This window comes from Branchiostoma lanceolatum, chromosome 4 (assembly GCF_035083965.1).
Source record: "Branchiostoma lanceolatum isolate klBraLanc5 chromosome 4, klBraLanc5.hap2, whole genome shotgun sequence".
Classification (NCBI taxonomy): domain Eukaryota; kingdom Metazoa; phylum Chordata; class Leptocardii; order Amphioxiformes; family Branchiostomatidae; genus Branchiostoma; species Branchiostoma lanceolatum.
The window spans coordinates 9,606,630-9,625,988 of record NC_089725.1 but is presented as its reverse complement, the minus strand read 5'-3'; the positions used below and the strand labels follow the sequence as shown (position 1 = coordinate 9,625,988).

The window sequence follows — 19,359 nt, the reverse complement described above, 5'->3', positions numbered from 1 at the left end:
ATACCATACTTTGTACCTTGTACCATTGTTGTGCAATAAAGTTATTATTATTATTTTAAAGCTTCAAGGTTGATGACATATAACGGTAATTATTGTACATCATTTGCTATGTTATAGATATGACTTACAAAATCACATACTGTACAACACAAGAGTCTGAAGACCCCAAATCTCCATGAAATTTGTTTTTATATATGTATATATGGTGTTTTTTATTTGCCCAAGCTATCTGTTGTTGCTGCTGCTTGTTGTGTTTTATGTGCCATAGGTTGCTTGTGCCTTTTTTTAATATTATGTGTTCCACAAGTATGAAATTTCAGTTATCTACCGATATGAAATTATAGTATTTTCTCATTGATTATGCAAATTAGATCTTCATTTGCATAACTTTTATCTATCAATGTCCCTTTATTTCTCAATTACATATGTTGCATTTCTGAATTGTCGTACAATTGAATAGAGTGGGTTTATAACATTTCACCATTAATTATGCAAATTAGATTCTGGTTTGCATTATTACCATTTCATTATATCAAGTAACACTTAAGCTATCCACATAATAGAAACAAGTACCCCGGTATATATGTGGTTTGACCACCGGCTGTCTGACCCCTAGGGAATTTATGACCTACTTTTGAGCCCAACAGCTGTCGGGCTTTCATAGCATGCCTACAATTGACATATAGATTTTCCTCATTACTTATGCAAATTAAGTCCAATTTGCATAATTTGCAATTCATTGTATACATCTCTGTCTAAGCTACCTGCATAGTGAATAACAGGAAAATCTATCGCTCCTTTCTTCAGTTATTCACCTTAAAAGATTTTGACAAATACGCCATTGCAGTTCCAGTGACACATACCAGGGGGCCCAAAATCGGCCTTGACCTTTCTCCTCCCGACACCTACCTACATACCAAATATCATTACAATCCATCCACACGTTCTATAGTTAAGCTGATTTTACGCATCCGGTGACACATACATACACACACGGTGACACAAACATACACACACGCACACACACACGCAAACACACTAACTTTGCATGATTTGCACTTCAGGGTGTACATCTCTGTCCAACCTACCTGCGTACCAAATAACATGAAAATCTGTTGTTCATCTCTTCAGTTATACCCCTTTAGAACATTTTTACAAATAGGCCATTGCAGTTCCAGGGACACAAACCAGGGGGCCCCAAATCGACCTTGACCATTTTCCTCCCAGCGCATACCCACATACCAAATATCATTACAATCCATCTACACGTTCTACAGTTATGCTGACTTTAAGCATCCGACGACACCCATGCAAACGATTTACCTCCTTACTTATGCAAATTCGGTCTCATTTGCAAAGTTTGCACTTAAGTGTGTACAACTTGGTCTAACCTACCTGTGTACCAAAGAACATGACGATCTGTCGATCCACTCTTAAGTTCTTCTACATTGAAGATTTTAACAAATACGCCATTGCAGTTCCAGTCACACATGCCAGGGGGCCCAAAATCTACCTTGACCTTCCTCCTCCTAACACCCACCCACATACCAAAAATCATGACAATCCATGTACAGGTTCTACAGTTATGGTGACTTTAAGTGTCCGGTGACACATACATACACACAAACACCAAACGCAAGCAAAACAGTATCTCCATTAAAAAGCCTTTTTTCATGGAGATAATTACAATAGCTTTTGCTTGTCGACCACTGCCATGTGACCAGGACCAGGACGGTGGTGTAGAAAATTCCCCTCTCAATCTCATATTTTCGACTATCCCGGAAATGACCTTTGAACTTCTGAAAGTTTTCCGCCCTTGTTGGTGGTTTTCCAGGAGCAGTATCCGGCCAACCAAGCTGTGCGAGTGTTGCAAACTTTGAATGCGCTCGTTTCCTGATCAAAGTAGTCCAGGTAAAAGTCTTCAACACATTCTACAGGGTGGGAAGGGATACTACTCTATGTACTTATGATAATTTGTAAGTTCATAATTTGCGGAATTCTGGCTGAATTTTCAATCTGTTTGTAGTCTAACAAAAATTATATATCACTGAGCTCAGCGAGAAGACTTGTTAGCCTCTTTTGCAGGCCTTCTAGGAGCGTCAGGCGTTTCTTTATTTTGGTAGGGTGGGTGTTGGGGTGAGTGGAGAGCTGATTCGCGATTGTCAACATATGATCCAGGTTCTACTGCCGGTCAGATTGTTTCTACAGCTCTACGATCTCCCCCGCATGGCCCATGCACGTTGAAAATCGCGAATCTAAAGACAAGGGACCTCAAAATGAAACTTGTCTAACTAGCTTTGCCAACAGTTGAAATATATAAGCCACTAACAGCTTCTATCTGGAAATGTAACTGATAAATTTATATAGTTCTGTTCTTTTGCAGGATTGAAGCATGATGGCAGAGGCACAGCGATCACAGGCATCATTCGACTTCTGCCACAATCCACATGCAGGCTCCCTCTTGCAGGGCTTACAGGAACTGCGATCTGACAACCTTCTGACAGATGTTGTCCTTTGTGTCTCCGGAAAAGAGATTCCATGCCATCGAAACATTCTGGCTGCCTGCAGCGAATACTTTCGCGCAATGTACTGTAGCAGCCTTCGTGAGAGCAAAGAGCACAAAGTCACCATACATGAAGTCAGCCCCGGTGCCTTGCAGCTTCTTGTTGACTATGCGTACACGTCAAAAGTCACCATCACAGAAGAAAATGCTGTGAAGCTTCTAGAAGGGGCCAACTTCTTCCGGATCCTACCTGTGCGTGATGCTTGTGTGACTTTCATATCCAACAATCTGAGTGGCAAAAACTGTCTGCAGATGCTGCACATAGGCAACATGCTGTCCTGCCCAGACCTGGAGAAGAAAGCCAGGTCGTGTGCCTTGAAGGAGTTTGCAACAGTCAGCAAAACACCAGAGTTTCTTCTGTTGACTAAGGACCAGCTCATCACACTTATCTCATCTGACGACCTCAATGCTACAGAAGAAGTCGTGTACACAGCAGTGATGACATGGATCAACCATGACACTGGTGAGAGGAATAAGGACATGAACGAGCTGATGGAACTGGTCAGGTTCCCCTTCATGGACAAGCAGTATTTCTTTGAGAATGTAGATAACAATGAGGCAGTACGCAAGTCTTGTCAGGATGTCATGACTGAAGCTCGCAGGTACCAGCTGTTCCCAGGAGAGGTCCAGTCACCTTGCACCTGTCCTCGCCGTGCTAGCGGTCTGAGGGAAGCAGTGGTGGTCATTGGAGGGAGACAAGGCGGGATGGATGAAGATTTTATAGATTATGTAGACTCCATCACAATGACCTACTCTGCAGAGCCAACAAGGTCAAGTTGGATTGATAAAACCAAACCACCAGAGGACTTTTACAGTCCATGTCCTGTGGCTGTTCTGGGTACAAGTGACATTGTCATGTCCACTGACAATGATGTGTGGCTGTACCAGACAGAACTGGACTCCTGGTCCAGGCTTGCTCAAATGAACTTACAGAGGGTCAATCATAGCCTAGCAGTGTTATATGGTAAAGTTTATGCAATTGGTGGTAAAGATAGATCTACACCACTAACATCTGTCGAGGTCTATGACCGAAAGCAGAACAAGTGGACTGAGGGTGTTCCTCTCCCACAACCAAGGTGCTGTCATGCAGTTGCAGTGTTGAACAGCAGCATATATGTCATGGGTGGGTTTTATGATAAAAATAAACCAACTCCCACCATGTACCGCTTCAGCCCAGGTGATTCCCAGTGGCAGTTGATGGAGGACGTGCCTAAAGCCTGTGCGTTTGTTACAACTTCAGTCCTCAATGGCAGTATCTATGCCCGACTAGGTTCACATATTTTCTGTTTCACGCCTGGCAAAAACGGTGGTCTGTGGAATAAGGTAGTATCAGGTGTTCCATTTTGTTCTGGAATGACTGTGCTCGGGGGGAAGGTTTACATCTATGGAGGCTATAATAAAAGAACTGATGAAGAAAGTGCAGAGGTGATGTGCTTTGATCCAGACAGCCAATCACTCTGCCATGTTGGAACCATGGCTGAGGAGCTATGCTTTGCTTCCTGCATCACAATACTGAAGTATTACTGATGTACGATGGACTGCCCTGCATTAGACTGTAGAAAGCCACAAGTCACATTTTAGTACTAGTACTTATGCAGTAATATAATGTTACTAAGTGCCATAATGCTTGCATGTTACTACTACTACTTATTTATCAAAGTTGCTTTCTATCAAGCTTTTGGTATCTGTTGTGCAGGTTCATGTGATTCCAATAATGGTTTAAATATCATACCGACAACTTAGATGCCATTAATTTCCTTGTGTGTTATTTAATCCAGACATTCAAAGATTAAAAAAATGTATACATACTGATACAGATTCTGATTACAGAGTTTAAGGCTTGTAACAGTGTTGTAGATGGGTGCATTTGGGTTAGCCTCTACCAGGCTCCGCAGATCGCTGGGAAAATAGTAGAAATTGGCAAATAGAGCGAAAAGTATGCCAAGGGTACTCCACTGCCGGGAGAGAAACAATAGCCGAACTGTCGTACACTCTATTTGCCGATTTCTACAGCGATCTGCGGAGCCCTGGTAGAGGCTACATTTGGGTTCGACTTTGATTCCCTCCACAAATAGATAAGAATAATACCCACCTATTTTACATCTGTCATGTTTGTAATATGTTGAATACTAGTATGTCCTCGTCCTAACAATTCTTTGTCGCGATTTCAGTTCTTTATAGTAATGTACATATCAAGAGTATCTTAAACAAGTTCATTCACAGCTAAGGTACCCTAATGCCCGTTTCATGTTCAGCCACCTAACAGACGCCGCGCCTGATTGAATTGCGCTTTATATAATATAGCAGCCGTCTGTGACCGGTCAGCCTCTAGAGTAGGGGCAATAAAAGTCCCGGACAGTGGGAGTTGCTAAGCTACGAAGAACTGAATTTCGAGTCTTTTTCGTCTCTTAACAAACTTTTGCACAGAGGACATTTGTGTAGAGACATTAGGGAAATGAGCGAGATTTTTGGATCTCTACCATGTTCAGTTGGGCGTAGCTGCGCACAGGTTTCAGATGACGTTCCTCCTCCGGTCCGAACGTTCGCTGGCACCAAGACGTCAGGATGGCTTTGAAGGCGTTACGGAATTCTTCTAACCTCCACGTGTAGATCAGTGGGTTTATAGCGGAGTTGGCGTGGGACAAAACTATGGCGCTAAGAACTATTTGGTTTGGAACTCTTGTCGTGGTAAAGAAGTTTATACAGTTGATGATGTGAAGAGGCAACCACGAGGCAGCGAAAGCCCCCACAACCATGGCAAGAGAGACCGCCACTCGAAGTTCTTTCTTGATTTTGGCCTTCCTGCGGTCACGACTGCTGAGACCAATGTTCAGTTTAGATATCTTCTTCAGTTGAGACCGCGCTATGAGAAACACTCGGGTGTATATGGCAGCCACAAGGACCAAGGGTGGGAGCACCGTCCCGAAAAAGTTGAAATACACCATGTAAGACATGTTGATGACCTGTTCGAAGTAGCAGCAGGTGAAGGTGTACTGGGAACGATGCCACACCATGGGGACGAGCCCGATGACGGTTGCAGCTGCCCAGGTGGCGGCGATGGTTAGGCAGGTGCGGCGGGAGGTGACCAGGCGGGCGTAAGACAGGTGCAGCCCGACCGCCATGTACCTGTCCACGGCAATGGCCAGCATGCCAAATATGGAAGCATGCGTAGTGATAATGATGAAGGAGAGGGTGAACCGGCATGCGTAGGGGTGGAGAGGTAGACCGACGCTCGTGGCGATGGCAAAGGGAATGGCGAAGAGTCCCACGCAGATGTCGGCGACCGCCAGGGAGACGACCAGCAGGTTGCTCGGCGTGCGAAGCCGCCGCCCCCGCAGGACAGCCACGCACACCAGGGTGTTCCCGAATATGGACAGGAACGCTATCACCACCTGTACAGATACATGGACATTGCATATGTTTTACGAACAAATTGTAACAAAGTAATAAAGATTACGGTCACTGAATGTTGAGATATTCAATGTAACTGTTTAAGCAATCGACCTACATCAGATACAATAATATTGACACATTGTCTTTGTTGACGTGGACAGAATACTACCGTATGTTACTTCATCGACGAGTGATTTTGAATTTTTCCTGTGTCATAGTTTTTATTATTAATATTCATGTGAAAAACGTGTGTGCTTAGAATACGAAGGTCGTTGAATGTACTCTACCAGCAGAGGTCATTGGGGAGAATTGTGACCTTCTTATCATATGCCCCATTTTTCTGTCAGCCCTCCCCACGTGACAGAAAACATGATTGTATGATCTAAAGAAGGTCACAATTTTCCCCCGAAACTTCTGCTTTGAGAGTATTCAAATGCCCGTAGCAACATTTCTTATGTAGACATACAGTATTGCAAACTTACCTCAACTATGGTGTAAACATAAAACCTCAGTGGACGCGACTGGTCAGGGCAGTCAACATCGGACGAGTTCCAAGAAACGTTTTCAAGGCCCATGGCTGTGAGACCTGTGTATGAAGACATTGCGAGCTCTGGTCATTAAATACTAGCATCAATGAAACATGAAAATGTCAAAGGCAACAGGCAGGCAACAAAATCACCGGGTGGGCTTAGTTGGCTGGCCGGCTGTAGTAGTTACAGTGGCCGAGGAAACCGGCCTACATGTCTGGTGACTATGAGTGGTGTCTTTGGCTAAGTAAAAAACAAATATTGCCTGTGGCTGTTATCTTTACTCCCTTTTATAATCACTATCTAGTCGTAGACAAAGAGGAACAAAGTACATATCTGGGAAGATAAGCGCTCTTGTTTTGGTCCGGTATCAACGTATCAATTAACGGGAATGTCCTTGACAAAAATTATTGTTTAACCAAGGAGGTTAAATTCCTATTTTAACCTCCTTGGTTTAACCAATCGCCGAAAACGTACCAAACAAACAAGCGTCAACAACAACAAAGTATCCATTATGATCTATAGCTATGGCTTTGTTAGTGGTTGGAACAAATTTAAACATAAGACATATCTACCATCGACTCACTGTTGTGCTCCACTTTCATTAAACAAAATCTCCCTAAGACTGGCAACCGTATCTGAAACCTCCTATATTCATTTTGGTTCTCTAGATCTTGAGGCAAGGATGTCTCTTTTAAACCTTTTAGCTTGAGCTTAGTGTTGTCATCAATTATTTTTGTCTCTATATGATAGCCCGCTTTTAATCACTGTTTTGGTGACATGCATGTGCCTCATAAATTACTAGACGTGACACAGAAAATTGTCCTACGTGGATATGAAATGACACTGTATCTGTCTGGTGAGTAAACATTCTGACGTCTTCTGTACATCACAGCGGTGTGTTAGCTGACACAACCTTGTAGGTATTACGCCAAGGCGTGAAGTCTATGAATAAAGATAGCACGCGAAATGCAAAAGGCTCTCCCAGGGCTCTCCGACCCCAGTCAAAAATTATTCATGAAGAAAAACAGATCAACGTTGTTGCACTAATGCACAGGATATGTGACTTTGCCTAAACATCGTTTGTACATCTTTCGCTCATTTTTTTACGTTCAATGGCACATGAGTGACACATTTTAGCGGCACAAGTCAACACAACTTCAAGATGCTAAGAACGAGATTTCAAGAATAGACCCTTTTCCAAGCAGGGGGTATATGCCCTATACTCGTAGCGACTGTAACGTCCTTGCTTTGACGTGTTTTCAGGACGTCTTTTTACTTGTCTTGTACGCCTTTTAAGTTGTTCACCTTCTTGGGTGGAGGACTTGCGCAGTAATCACTTTGAAATACGTGGAAAACAACATGAATGACCTGCCAAAACAAGCTGAAAACACCCGTCTGCTTTGAAATATGTAACACGCAAAAAACGCCAAGAGAATATTGTCAAGAGTCGTACCTACCAGGTTTCAAATTCCAACGGCAACTCCGAGGTTTCTGGACGACAGAAGAAGGTTGTCTGGGCACCAACTCCAAGTCTACATACAGATTGTGTTTCAGGTCGAAAACCACCCTGGTTTGGCGAGCAGTCGTCCTACAAATCGTTGATGGTCATCACGCATACGCACTGTTCTCGCCTTCTGGGAGTAGCATTTACATTAGACATTTCACACCTTTTAAATTACATCTTGTCCTTATCGCGTTTTCACAGGAGGGGGGTAAGTACACCCTATCAGTTGGTGGTCGGGTAAGTGCCGATAAATAGTGTCTATTGAGATGAGGTGAGCGATAAACCAAGGAGGTTAACCTCCTTGGATAAACATTGGCCTGAGCTGATTTTGTTAACAGCGGGTGGCTGGTGATTGGATCAGACGAGAGAATCATTATGGAATTCAGATGGTGTGTTGCACAAATCAGGGAAACTAATTAAAAGACATTGGGTGTGACTGGAGATCCATTAACGGTCGTTTCGTAATGCCGTTTGGAACGATCAAGTCACCTTTCGATGACTTCAAAAGACTAGAAAATTGTTCTACATATTTTCTCTAATATTGCCCAAGCAGGGGTTTGGAGGGGGCTAGTAGTGAAGGGAAAATAGATATTTTTGCCTTCTGGTATCGGGTCAGATTTTGAAAAATTCTATTCCGAAAACCACGGACATCATATAGGATATATTCCTATATGTCCTTCCGAAAACAAATCGCCAGTCCTGTCACATGGGTATGTCGTCATTACGATCGTGTGCCCTCACCCTCGTTCACATTCGGGAGGCATTTTTGATATTCTATTCCGTTTGATGCCATGCCGATAGGAAAACGTCATCAATATCTTTGCCACACTTTGTCTGGCTAAATACCTTCTCCCTTGTGGCCTCAATGAAAAGTGGCGTGCAGGCCGACTTGAGCCTCTCATGAATAAGCAAAGGTTCAAACTAAGCAAAAGGACCCTACAAAAGGACACAAGCATCAACACTGCACGTGACTGAAGACTAGCCTCCTTTGCAGGCCTTGTAAGGACGTGTAAGACCAGGTTCTTATGCCGGGAGATCGTCTCTGGGCCTTTAGAGGGCCTGCAAAGGAGGCTAACTGGAGACGTAGAAATGTTGGACTTACATTTCAGCACTAAGGTCATCTCCCATTTCACCTAATCACCTAAATGGCTGAATGAAATTTTCTTAAAATCGTAAGGATAGTCAAGGAGATTCAAACCCCCTTGGTGTAATCTGAAAGTGGCGTGTACATTTCTGCACATGTACTACAGATATCTACGGTTCCGGAAATTTGGTTGATATTGCTCCCATTGGGATGCAGGTTATCATGCGATTACAGCGAACGCATGTAATTTCCTAATAGGATTTTGGAAAAAATCGACAATGGAAGTCATGATAAGCATGTGAAATCCATCATTATTTTACCAATGGCAAGGTTAACTTGTTGTAAACAAACAGAATTACTGCTGAAATTAAAATAAAAACAAACTAACAAGCAAAAGAACCGCCCATTTGTTCCTTGTTTATCCTTGAACTTCTTTAGAACAAGTACAAAAATAAATACAGATGTACCTACGTAACAATATCAAAATACAATGTAGTAAAACATTCAAATCTTTGGCCTGAATAGATCATATATAATTTTTCAGCAAACGTGACATGTTTGTATTAAATTGTAACATGGATGTATACTGGAATGAGGTATCAAAAGTACTTAACCCTATGAATGCTGCATTCTCTGCTACCTTCTACATGTCATATATACATTTCAACTATAGTGACAATTGTAGTACACAACAGCTTTTGAGGTACTAATGTTTTGTACCATGTATATGTAATAATATATGTTGGTAGTGTTGATAGGACTTAGATGTAATCTGTATCTGTTATGATTTATCTGACCCTTACTTCTTCCCTCATGACCGCAATGAAAAGCAGCCAGCATGATGATTTGAGCTTCTCATAAGTAAACAAAGGTTCAACAAAACAAACAACGAGTCACTGGACGTTGAAATATACATATGTTTCAGTGTCAATCATCCAATGCATTTGTTAAATCGGCAACAATGTACCCTGAGTCATTGTAGTGCTAAGTCTAAGTGTATATTGTACAGCATATCTACACTTGCTGTAATGTTAAACATTAGATATGGACTACACATGATCATAAATGCAAAACATTAGAGAAAGGATAAAGCTTAAGTTTTCTTGATCAACAATATCCTACTGCTCGTCATGATTCTTCAATAGTTAGAGTCTTATTTTTGTCATTATTCTTTTGGTCTATTTGTGCATCAATTTTAGACAAGATGGCGGATAGGTGTGGCGGGAATGTCAGCGAAGGCTGGGGGGCTATTCCCATCAGGAAGTTGTAGTCCATCCACCGACCTGCAGTAGACTGGAACTGTCCTCTCTCATTTACCTGAAGGAACAAGAGACTTGTTTACAATAGCATTGTTGATCAGAGATGTACCTATACAACAAGAGCTACCTGCTACTAAAATAACCCACCATAGTTTAAGTCAGGCTATGCAATGGCCACATAGAATGTGGAAGGTGTAAATTCAATCAAAGAAGTGTCTGTGACTGGAACAAGCTAACGTTACAACAGACTATTAAAACACCACCAACAGGACATCATTCCTGGCTTTCCCGGGTGAGGTTGTGTCATCAGGAAAGGCACTTTACAAGACTTACTAGTACCCCCTCCACTCTCCGGTATTGGACTACCTTTACCTTTTACATAATGCCAAACCATTTCCTTAAATTTCATAACATCTGTCGGCAAAATTGTAAACTTACCTTCAGCAAGTCCTGCACAACAATGTCAGCTTCCCCAGGGAACAGGTTCCTGGACATCTGCAGCTGCTTAAGTACAGGCACACCTGGCAGGAGTATAGAGGAAGAGTCACAATAACCTATACAAAAGAATACTGCTCCTTATAAACATTTAACAATGGAACACTATATCTACTTCTATAGTTTGAAATGTTCAGAGGTAATCGCTAAGCTTTGGTCTGCTGTACACACACATCTATACCAAGGTCTTGATAAAACTTCCTTGCCTATGCTGACTTCTGAGCTAAACGTTGCACACTGTTCTCCCTAGGAAATACCTGGGCCTTTTCATACTGATATGTTTATGATAGCCTTGTTGTGCCCTCTAGTGTAATTTTAGAGTACTGCAGTAGTGGACAATAACTCCTTGCAAATATTATGTATTGACCTCTTAAAGGACATTGTCAATATAGTGGCAAATGATAAGAAATTGACATAAAAGCTTTGATAATATTTGGAAAGGGCCAACATTAAGTTTGTGTTCAGAATTAGAAGAAATTTTGTTACCAGATTTCTTGTGTCTACTTCAAGCATAGGGATGGATAATATGAAGGCTCTTAGGAGATAGAGTGTGGGTGTCTTCATAAGCAGAGGTAAAACAAAAGTCTAGCAACCCCCTAGCTCCCTTGAATGCAATTTACATTGACAGTCAAATTTTTCAATGTATGTAGCATATACTGTAAAAGGGGAATGTTCGTGGTGGTTTTATATTTTTCTTGGTGACCTCTTCACCCTGAACTTTAAACCATCACAAACATTTCCCCTTTTAAGCTAAATCTTAGTAAAACTCTGCTGGCAGTTTCAACCGAAAACTTAAAACCACCGCAAACACTCCATTTTCTCCCTACTCCGAAATTAAATCCCAGCGAACATTTCACCTTTTACAGTAACTGTAGTATTTCTTATCAGTTAAGATTGTGCTTCCAAATTTCTTTTTGAGATATAAAAAAACAAAAAAACTTAGACAAATCAGTCTTCTTCTTCTCGTTACCCTCAAACCACCCCTAAAGGGGTATCACTGATGGTGGGGGGGGGGGGGGGGGGTCAGGCCCAATGGAATATGGCAGGGTGGCCTTAAAGGCCTGCATTTGTAACAATTCAAACGCCGTCAGTGCTTACCTGGTACTTTGTCGAAGGGCAGCCCTTTGTCTTTCCTCCGCCGCGCCTCCTGTACCGCCAGGCAGAACTGCCTTAGTCTGTTAGCCAAGAAGTTCCAGTACTTCTGGTGGAAGTGAACTCTCCTTAACATCATCTCTCTCGTGGAGGTACAGACTGCCATGAAGTCACACCAGGGAAGACTGGAGAAAGCCATCTGGCCTTGTATCTGTTATCAAGGAGGTTAACTTAGAATATTATCTTTTAACCTTCTTAAGCCATGTTGATTTGATAATATGGATGACATCCGTGTGCCCAACAATTTTCATCTGTTTCAAAAAAAAAAGAAGAAAAGTTTTCAGTCACACTGTAAATCATAGATCTACAATGCAGCTACAAAATGAGAAAATGAATGTATGCTGCAAATTGAAAAAGAAAATGGATACTAAAGTCGTAGAATGCTTAAGTCAATTGCAAAGTCAAAGAAGTTTTTGAAAGAACAAAATTGAAGGATCTATATTTCGGGGAAAACAATACTGTGTGTGTGCTTAGCTTTGTTCATCCTTCATGACCACATAGATTTCATAATGAAGGCAAATTTTTTTTTTCGAAACTTTTTCTCATTCACACGCTCACATCAGTTGTGCCACTAGGCACTACGAGGTTCTGAGCAAACAAAAAGGGAACAGTGGCTTGCATGTTCTACAGCACCTGCGCCATGTAGCTGCGAGGAATGCCATGTGGGGGGTGCTTCTGCTTGGTGTACAGGTGGTTGACAGGAGCCTTGTATTCCACCAGACCGGATGGCTGGGTCTCCGAACCAAAAAACACCTACGGGTGAAAAGTAAACGTAACATTGACACACATCAAAGTTGATTTGTTTTAAAAGATCATTAAAAAAAACTAGTAGTACACAAAGAATTAATTGCTCATTAAATGTTGAAAGAGATAAATAATGTTAACCACCTAAAAGCGGCACTTTACCATAGAATACTATCTATTATGTAACAATTGAAGTGGTATTCTTTTTTTTATTGCCAAAAGGAGATGTTCCAGTTTTCCTTGCTGGAGAACAACAGGCAAGGAAAATTAATGTCGTGTTTGCGATAAAATTCTGAAATAATTACAGTCAGTACAGTCAGTCTCTTTTTTTCCCTTTTTTTCAGATTTTGGCAAAAGTGATCCAACGAATACAGTTTAATAATGTTAAGCTGAAATGCGTCAGGACATTGGTATTTTCAACATCATATTGTAATTCTACAGATATATTATAAGCGCAAGTAAACTTATAAAGTGAATAAATGTGTTCAAAGAAAAATCACAAGACTACTTAGATTTTTATTTTGAAAATTTTATCTCTCAGATGTCAGATCGAAACTTCTACGTCCCTTGCCGCCAACAGTGGACCCCAAAAAAGGCTAGAGTCGGCAGGTTTTTACTAGGGCCAGCCGGGTTAACAGAAGAAACACAACATCTTTTTCGTAGATGATTTTATGATTACCTTGCCATCAGGGGATGCTCCACACAGTCTGTATAATACGCTGCTCGGCTCTGGTACCCAGAAACCCGCCTCCTCTGTATGGTTGCCAGTCAGTAGTCCATACATCTCATCAATTATGCGCTCCATGTCTATGCCATGTTGTGTAAAGGAGTTGCCACTGTCTCCCTGTACAGACACAACAAGTTTATACAACAATCTTTAAAGATGTTAGCAAAAATGCCCCTGCAGTTCCAGAACAAGTTGCTACGAGGACGAAACCTACACTTTTTCTTTCAAACATCATCTTTCTGTCACTAAAAAATCAAGACTAATAACATATCCAGGTCAAAAGATTTTAAAAAAAAACGGTTCTGCTGCAGTATTAAGGTCTTACACCAGGGGGGTCCAATATGATCTTGACCTTTATCTTCCCAAGACCTACCCACATACGACATATCATAACAATCCATCCAGAGCTCAAGTTGGGAAAAGCTGACTACAAATACATGTATTCAGAAACACAAACACACACACACACACATATAAAGACACACCCAAAACAATACCTCCATTTTCATGGAGGTAATAACACTGAATACATATAGCTTGTACAGTGTATTATGGAGTAACTCCAAAAGAGCCATAACAAATGAGAGATCTAAGCTTGATTTTTTTCATTTTCTTTAACGATCTCGCTCAGTGCAAAGCTGTAGGGGAACCACTCATCTAACCACTGAACTAATTGTTTCTGTAGTAGCATCTCTTCACCCTAGGTCAGAAACATCAATGCTCGAGACAAGCATGACTTCACTGACCAATTAGGAGAAACACTGGGGTTACGAACAAGGCTGTTCTGGAAATTCCCTACCCCATTTAGGCCCGTAATGTTTTCATCTTGAGAATATATCATTATTTTACCAAAGCATTTGAAATGAGAAGTTTTGGATCTTGGGACGTTTAATGAACTTTTAGTATCCTATCCTCGGGTAACAAATTTTGGATGGAAATTTTGGCAACTTCAGTCGTCCCAATACAAAACAAACCTCTCTAAACATAAATCATGAGTACAAATGAAATAAACAACAAACAAACAAACAAGAGTGCAAGTAGAAAGTTTGAGACCAAAATACGTTTATTAAGATTAGTCATGCAGGAAGAAATAATATTCCAATCAAGTCTAGACATTTCACATTCTAATTTTTTTAGTTATTTCATTTGCACTGATGAAGAATGCCGGATGGCATTTGAAACATCTGTAATTCTCAAACATTTTTCCAGTCACTTAGTCTTAATCAAAACATCATCAGAGATATTTGCTTTGATTTAGTAAAAACTATTTTACTGTTACAGTTTGCTGTTGTCCATCTGAAGGCTAAAAGGAAAAGGACATTAGAAAGTCAATACATGCAACGTTATACTGTAAATGCAGAAATGTTCGCGGTGGTTTTATGTTCGCGGTTTTTGCAGCAACCTTTTTACTGCGAACTTAAAACTACAGCGAACATTTTGTCCAATACTGTAGCAATATGTGACTGTAGCACATCTCAAAACCACAGAGGACACTCCATTTTCGCCTTAACGCAAAATAAAAACCACGCAAACTTAAATGCATTTACGTACCTTATACAAAGGATCGTCTGACACGAGGGACAGGAAGAAGTCGTATGGCCGCCCCTTTCCCACTCCGACCGATTCTCCAAACCGGGAGGCGGTCAGGACAACTCCGCGCCTCAACTCAAACCACTCTTCCGTCCGCTGTTTCACATGGATCTCCATACCTTCACATATTTGGCACAGTCTCTATGAATAAAAAGAAAACCTTGCATTACAAAGGTGAGATGTACACATAAATTCAGTATTGACAGTGACATGACCAGTTTAAAGTAAATTTAATACTTGATGACAATTGACATCAGTGTTGTGGTGGCATCTTCCTCTGTTTTTGAAATCTTATATTTATTCCAGATATCATTGTCAGTGACATGTGAGGTTTATATCATAAGGCTAATAAAGGAGGTTCGATCAATTGAACAAAACCTGGAGATCATTGGTATAATGTAGTAACTGCGTTAACTGTATAACCTTTTAAGACCACTTTAAAGTTCAACACAGCCACCAACCAACCTGAATTCTAAATCTGAGGTGTAGCCGTGGCCACTACAGAAGGGCGTTTTTGCTTGTTAGTATATATAGGGCTAGATTGCGACTACAGAAGGGCTTTTTCTTGTTATTATATGCGCCAATATATATAATAACAAGCAAAAATGCCCTTCAGTAATCGCCACGGATAAGAAGAGGTGTCATAAAGGGGATTCACTTCAATTATGGTGTAAAAATTAAGCTTTACCACGGGGTATAACGTACGTCACGGGATGGCCAGACACATTCGGTGGTCGCAGAGATCTATCAGCCGCAACGCGCAGACACATTCGACGCGCCGCGGAAAAATCAGCCGTCCGCGCGGACCTATCAGCCGCAACGCGCAGACAAATTCGACGCCGCGCGAACCTATCAGCTGCTCGCGCGGAAAATTCAGCCGTGGGACAGCGCCATCAGGTGTCTCACTACTGCCTTCAGAGAGCGCTGGAAAGGCCGCGCCAAGGTAGGTCCTCCACAATTTCCTTCTCTAGCGTCATATAGAGACATGGACTGGTAATCTAACTAGGCCTATCAGGTGCCACACTATCTTAGGGTCATCTGGAGCCAGAAATAATCGGCAGGTCTTCAAATTTAGTCCAGGCATAGGGAGAACAGTTCTAAATCGGTGACACGCCACATCGAAGTAATCAAGGTAAACAGTGGCCAATGCCGTATTTTGGGCCGTTAGAAGCAAAGGCATCGGTGGTTTTGAGGTTTTTTTAGTGTGATTGGGTGTCCAGAACAACGTAACATACTCTGGAATTGATATAATATGCCCACAGAGCGAAAATATGTGGTAGAAGTGATACCGCTATATAACGCCCCCTCCCCCATCCTTCAGTACGAACCATCACGTGTAGAACGATGTTATTAACATATCTTATAGCAGTATTGAAGCCATGAGAAGCAATATTGTTGTGGTCATTTAAATGAAGATGCATAGTCATCAATGTTTATCCAGACAAAGTCATTCATTTTTGGAATTTGCATTTCAGCCATGGAGTTTGATGAGTAGGACAGGTTTGTGCATGTGACCACAAATGTAAAACCACATGTTCCACCCTACAAGTCTAGCCTCCAGGAGGGAGATGTAGAACCACCTGACAAGCCATGCCTTGGGGAGCGGACAGGGTACCTGGTCTCCAAGTAACAGCACCAGTGGATCCCGTTCAAACACCAGCACCAGTGGATCCAGTGAGGGTTCAGTGTCTTTGGAAGAGTCCAACGAGTCCGATGACCTACCTGGTGTGGTTGTGGCAGCTGAAGATGTAGAAAAGGATGTCTCCTCCCCCACACGCAGGACTATAGTGCAGTCTGTGTACACATGGCAAGTGCTAAGCGAACAGCGGTTCACTAGCTGAACACAAGCGTCGCTGCCATGGGGCTGATAAAGGACCAGCAATTTAGTGTGGGTTGTGCAATAAAGACTTTATTTATGCTAGAGACTTTCAGGATCACTTAGTTGAATCACCCAAGGAGTGCCCAGTTTGTCAGAAAGAGTTTAAGTGAAGAAGTACATGATAGTGCACTCAGATTGGGATTTTTGTGACAAATGTGGAAAGTCCTTTAAGTCATAATATAAGAAGTCCTGAAACATTATCACAGAACCCATGACAATCCCAGAGTAAAGACGTTTGTCAGTATGAACACAGGTTTCATAAAAAGGAAGAACTTGTGTGTAATCATGCACGAATTCTGGATCATATAATTACATTTGTTGTTTCACAAGAAGGTATACCTCATGTATAATGCACCTGTACAGTGCCATATTTTCATCTGTAGTGTTGGGAAAATCACGGCGCCGAGACTCTGTATTTGACTGGTTTTGACTTTGTTCTTCTTTTTTCAAGAGTCAATATTTATAAACGATCAGAATACTTTCATTTGTAATCTATAGCAATAAATCAAGCTACAATGCAATATGATTACAACATAGTCATTTGCCAAGTGATGTATAACAAGATCAAGAACATGGTATTGCAATTCAGCAAATATATATTTTGTAAACAACAAGAATAAATTTAGTTATATATACCTATATTTTGTGTGTCATTTTTGGATTAACATTTCAGGAAATACAGATGGTCAGTACAATGATGCAACGCTGAGATGGTCCATTACTTAAATCTGTAAATATAACAACCTGACAAAGTATAGTCTTCGTCTAATATCATGTGCTATTTCAAACACACTGCAAAGTACCAAAATTGATGAATAATCTACTCAATACATATCTCTATGAATATAGATTTCTACGGCAAATATGGAGTTATTTGAATATTCCAGTTGTACATTGTATGATTTCCGTTGCTTAGTGCCTTTCGTATAAAGGGAGAGAAGCCTACAGTCCAGAAAAAGTGTCCTTGACGCTAGCTCGAGTAGGAGTTGTCCAGGAGAGTTGTGTTTCTTTCTGCCTGGGACCTGCCGCAGTGCTGTCATCAATGCCAATGTTAACTTCTGTTACCCATACATCGTCAACTTCGCAATCTGTGTTTGCTTTCCAGGTGCCCGTTGCTTTGTTTCCACACCTTTTCCGCGGATATAGTGTCAACCTGAATCGACGAGTCATTTCTGAAAAATGTCAGGGTTGATTACTTGCAGTGACACATTATACCTGTATCTGTATCTATATAATCCCTTTAAGTGACAGAAGGTATTCCCCGCATATCGCCAAAATCAATCGAGGCGGCAAAAACACTTGCCTGTTAATGCTTACTATACTACTACATGTATAAGATATGGGCCGTAACGTTACTAGAAAATGGGGAGGGGGGCGTTATATAGCGGTATCACTGCTACCACATATTTTCGCTCTGTGGGCATATTATATCAATTCCAGAGTATGTTACGTTGTTCTGGACACCCAATCACACTAAAAAAACCTCAAAACCACCGATGCCTTTGCTTCTAACGGCCCAAAATACGGCATTGGCCACTGTTTACCTTGATTACTTCGATGTGGCGTGTCACCGATTTAGAACTGTTCTCCCTATGCCTGGACTAAATTTGAAGACCTGCCGATTATTTCTGGCTCCAGATGACCCTAAGATAGTGTGGCACCTGATAGGCCTAGTTAGATTACCAGTCCATGTCTCTATATGACGCTAGAGAAGGAAATTGTGGAGGACCTACCTTGGCGCGGCCTTTCCAGCGCTCTCTGAAGGCAGTAGTGAGACACCTGATGGCGCTGTCCCACGGCTGAATTTTCCGCGCGAGCAGCTGATAGGTTCGCGCGGCGTCGAATTTGTCTGCGCGTTGCGGCTGATAGGTCCGCGCGGACGGCTGATTTTTCCGCGGCGCGTCGAATGTGTCTGCGCGTTGCGGCTGATAGATCTCTGCGACCACCGAATGTGTCTGGCCATCCCGTGACGTACGTTATACCCCGTGTTTACATTTCAAGACAAAACCACCAAACAATGCCCTTGAGTCAGTCCTGTTTCTCGAACCAACTACAGTAGTAATGGTTTAACAAGGGCTTAGTAATAGTAAAAGTAACAAAGGACGATTAAGTATTACTTCTGTGTACTAGCAAGTATGTAAATAGCAAGGAGTTGAAACAGAAACAGAGACCGTGAGGAGGGGAGGGGGGCGGTGGTAGAGGGCGTGGTCCAGCATGTTACCTCGTTCTACAACCTAACGGGTTAGTCTGGGCACTTCTTCATACCTTCATGTCCAATACCAAGTTCTCATGTTTCAAGGATCGCTTGTTCCTTGAAGTGACCTTATATATTGATATTAATAATGAAAATGGGAAACAGAAATGAAAACCACGACGAAGTTTCGCGGGAAATTTTGCAAAGGCTGCTGGGCAATCTGGTTGTAATACGCATGCGCAGTC

At 41.8% G+C, this 19,359-nt stretch overlaps 3 protein-coding genes and 2 long non-coding RNA genes across 5 annotated transcripts; 2 read left to right on the top strand and 3 right to left on the bottom strand.

The window, feature by feature from the left end:
- Positions 1–1,782: 1,782 nt before the first annotated feature.
- LOC136432485 (kelch-like protein 24) lies at positions 1,783–4,210 on the top strand. Its single transcript, XM_066423798.1, has 2 exons — positions 1,783–1,911; positions 2,384–4,210. The coding sequence occupies exon 2, from the start codon at positions 2,393–2,395 to the stop codon at positions 4,088–4,090; it is 1,698 nt and encodes a 565-aa protein (XP_066279895.1). The 5' UTR covers positions 1,783–1,911; positions 2,384–2,392; the 3' UTR covers positions 4,091–4,210.
- Positions 4,211–4,312: 102 nt separating this feature from the next.
- Positions 4,313–8,196, bottom strand: LOC136432486 (adenosine receptor A2b-like). The gene is made up of 3 exons (XM_066423799.1): positions 7,944–8,196; positions 6,439–6,542; positions 4,313–5,955 (listed from the first exon to the last, which is right to left on the bottom strand). The coding sequence occupies exons 2-3, from the start codon at positions 6,529–6,531 to the stop codon at positions 5,011–5,013; spliced, it is 1,038 nt and encodes a 345-aa protein (XP_066279896.1). The 5' UTR covers positions 6,532–6,542; positions 7,944–8,196; the 3' UTR covers positions 4,313–5,010.
- A 1,273-nt stretch (positions 8,197–9,469) lies between these two features.
- On the bottom strand, positions 9,470–19,351 carry LOC136432488 (uncharacterized). The gene is made up of 7 exons (XM_066423802.1): positions 19,186–19,351; positions 15,003–15,182; positions 13,404–13,568; positions 12,614–12,733; positions 11,927–12,131; positions 10,772–10,854; positions 9,470–10,391 (listed from the first exon to the last, which is right to left on the bottom strand). The coding sequence occupies exons 1-7, from the start codon at positions 19,189–19,191 to the stop codon at positions 10,203–10,205; spliced, it is 948 nt and encodes a 315-aa protein (XP_066279899.1). The 5' UTR covers positions 19,192–19,351; the 3' UTR covers positions 9,470–10,202.
- On the top strand, positions 15,725–17,555 carry LOC136432480 (uncharacterized). The gene is made up of 2 exons (XR_010755533.1): positions 15,725–15,984; positions 16,517–17,555. It is a non-coding gene; the product is annotated as an uncharacterized lncRNA (long non-coding RNA).
- Positions 17,336–18,909, bottom strand: LOC136432481 (uncharacterized). The gene is made up of 2 exons (XR_010755534.1): positions 18,654–18,909; positions 17,336–18,092 (listed from the first exon to the last, which is right to left on the bottom strand). It is a non-coding gene; the product is annotated as an uncharacterized lncRNA (long non-coding RNA).
- Positions 19,352–19,359: the final 8 nt, after the last annotated feature.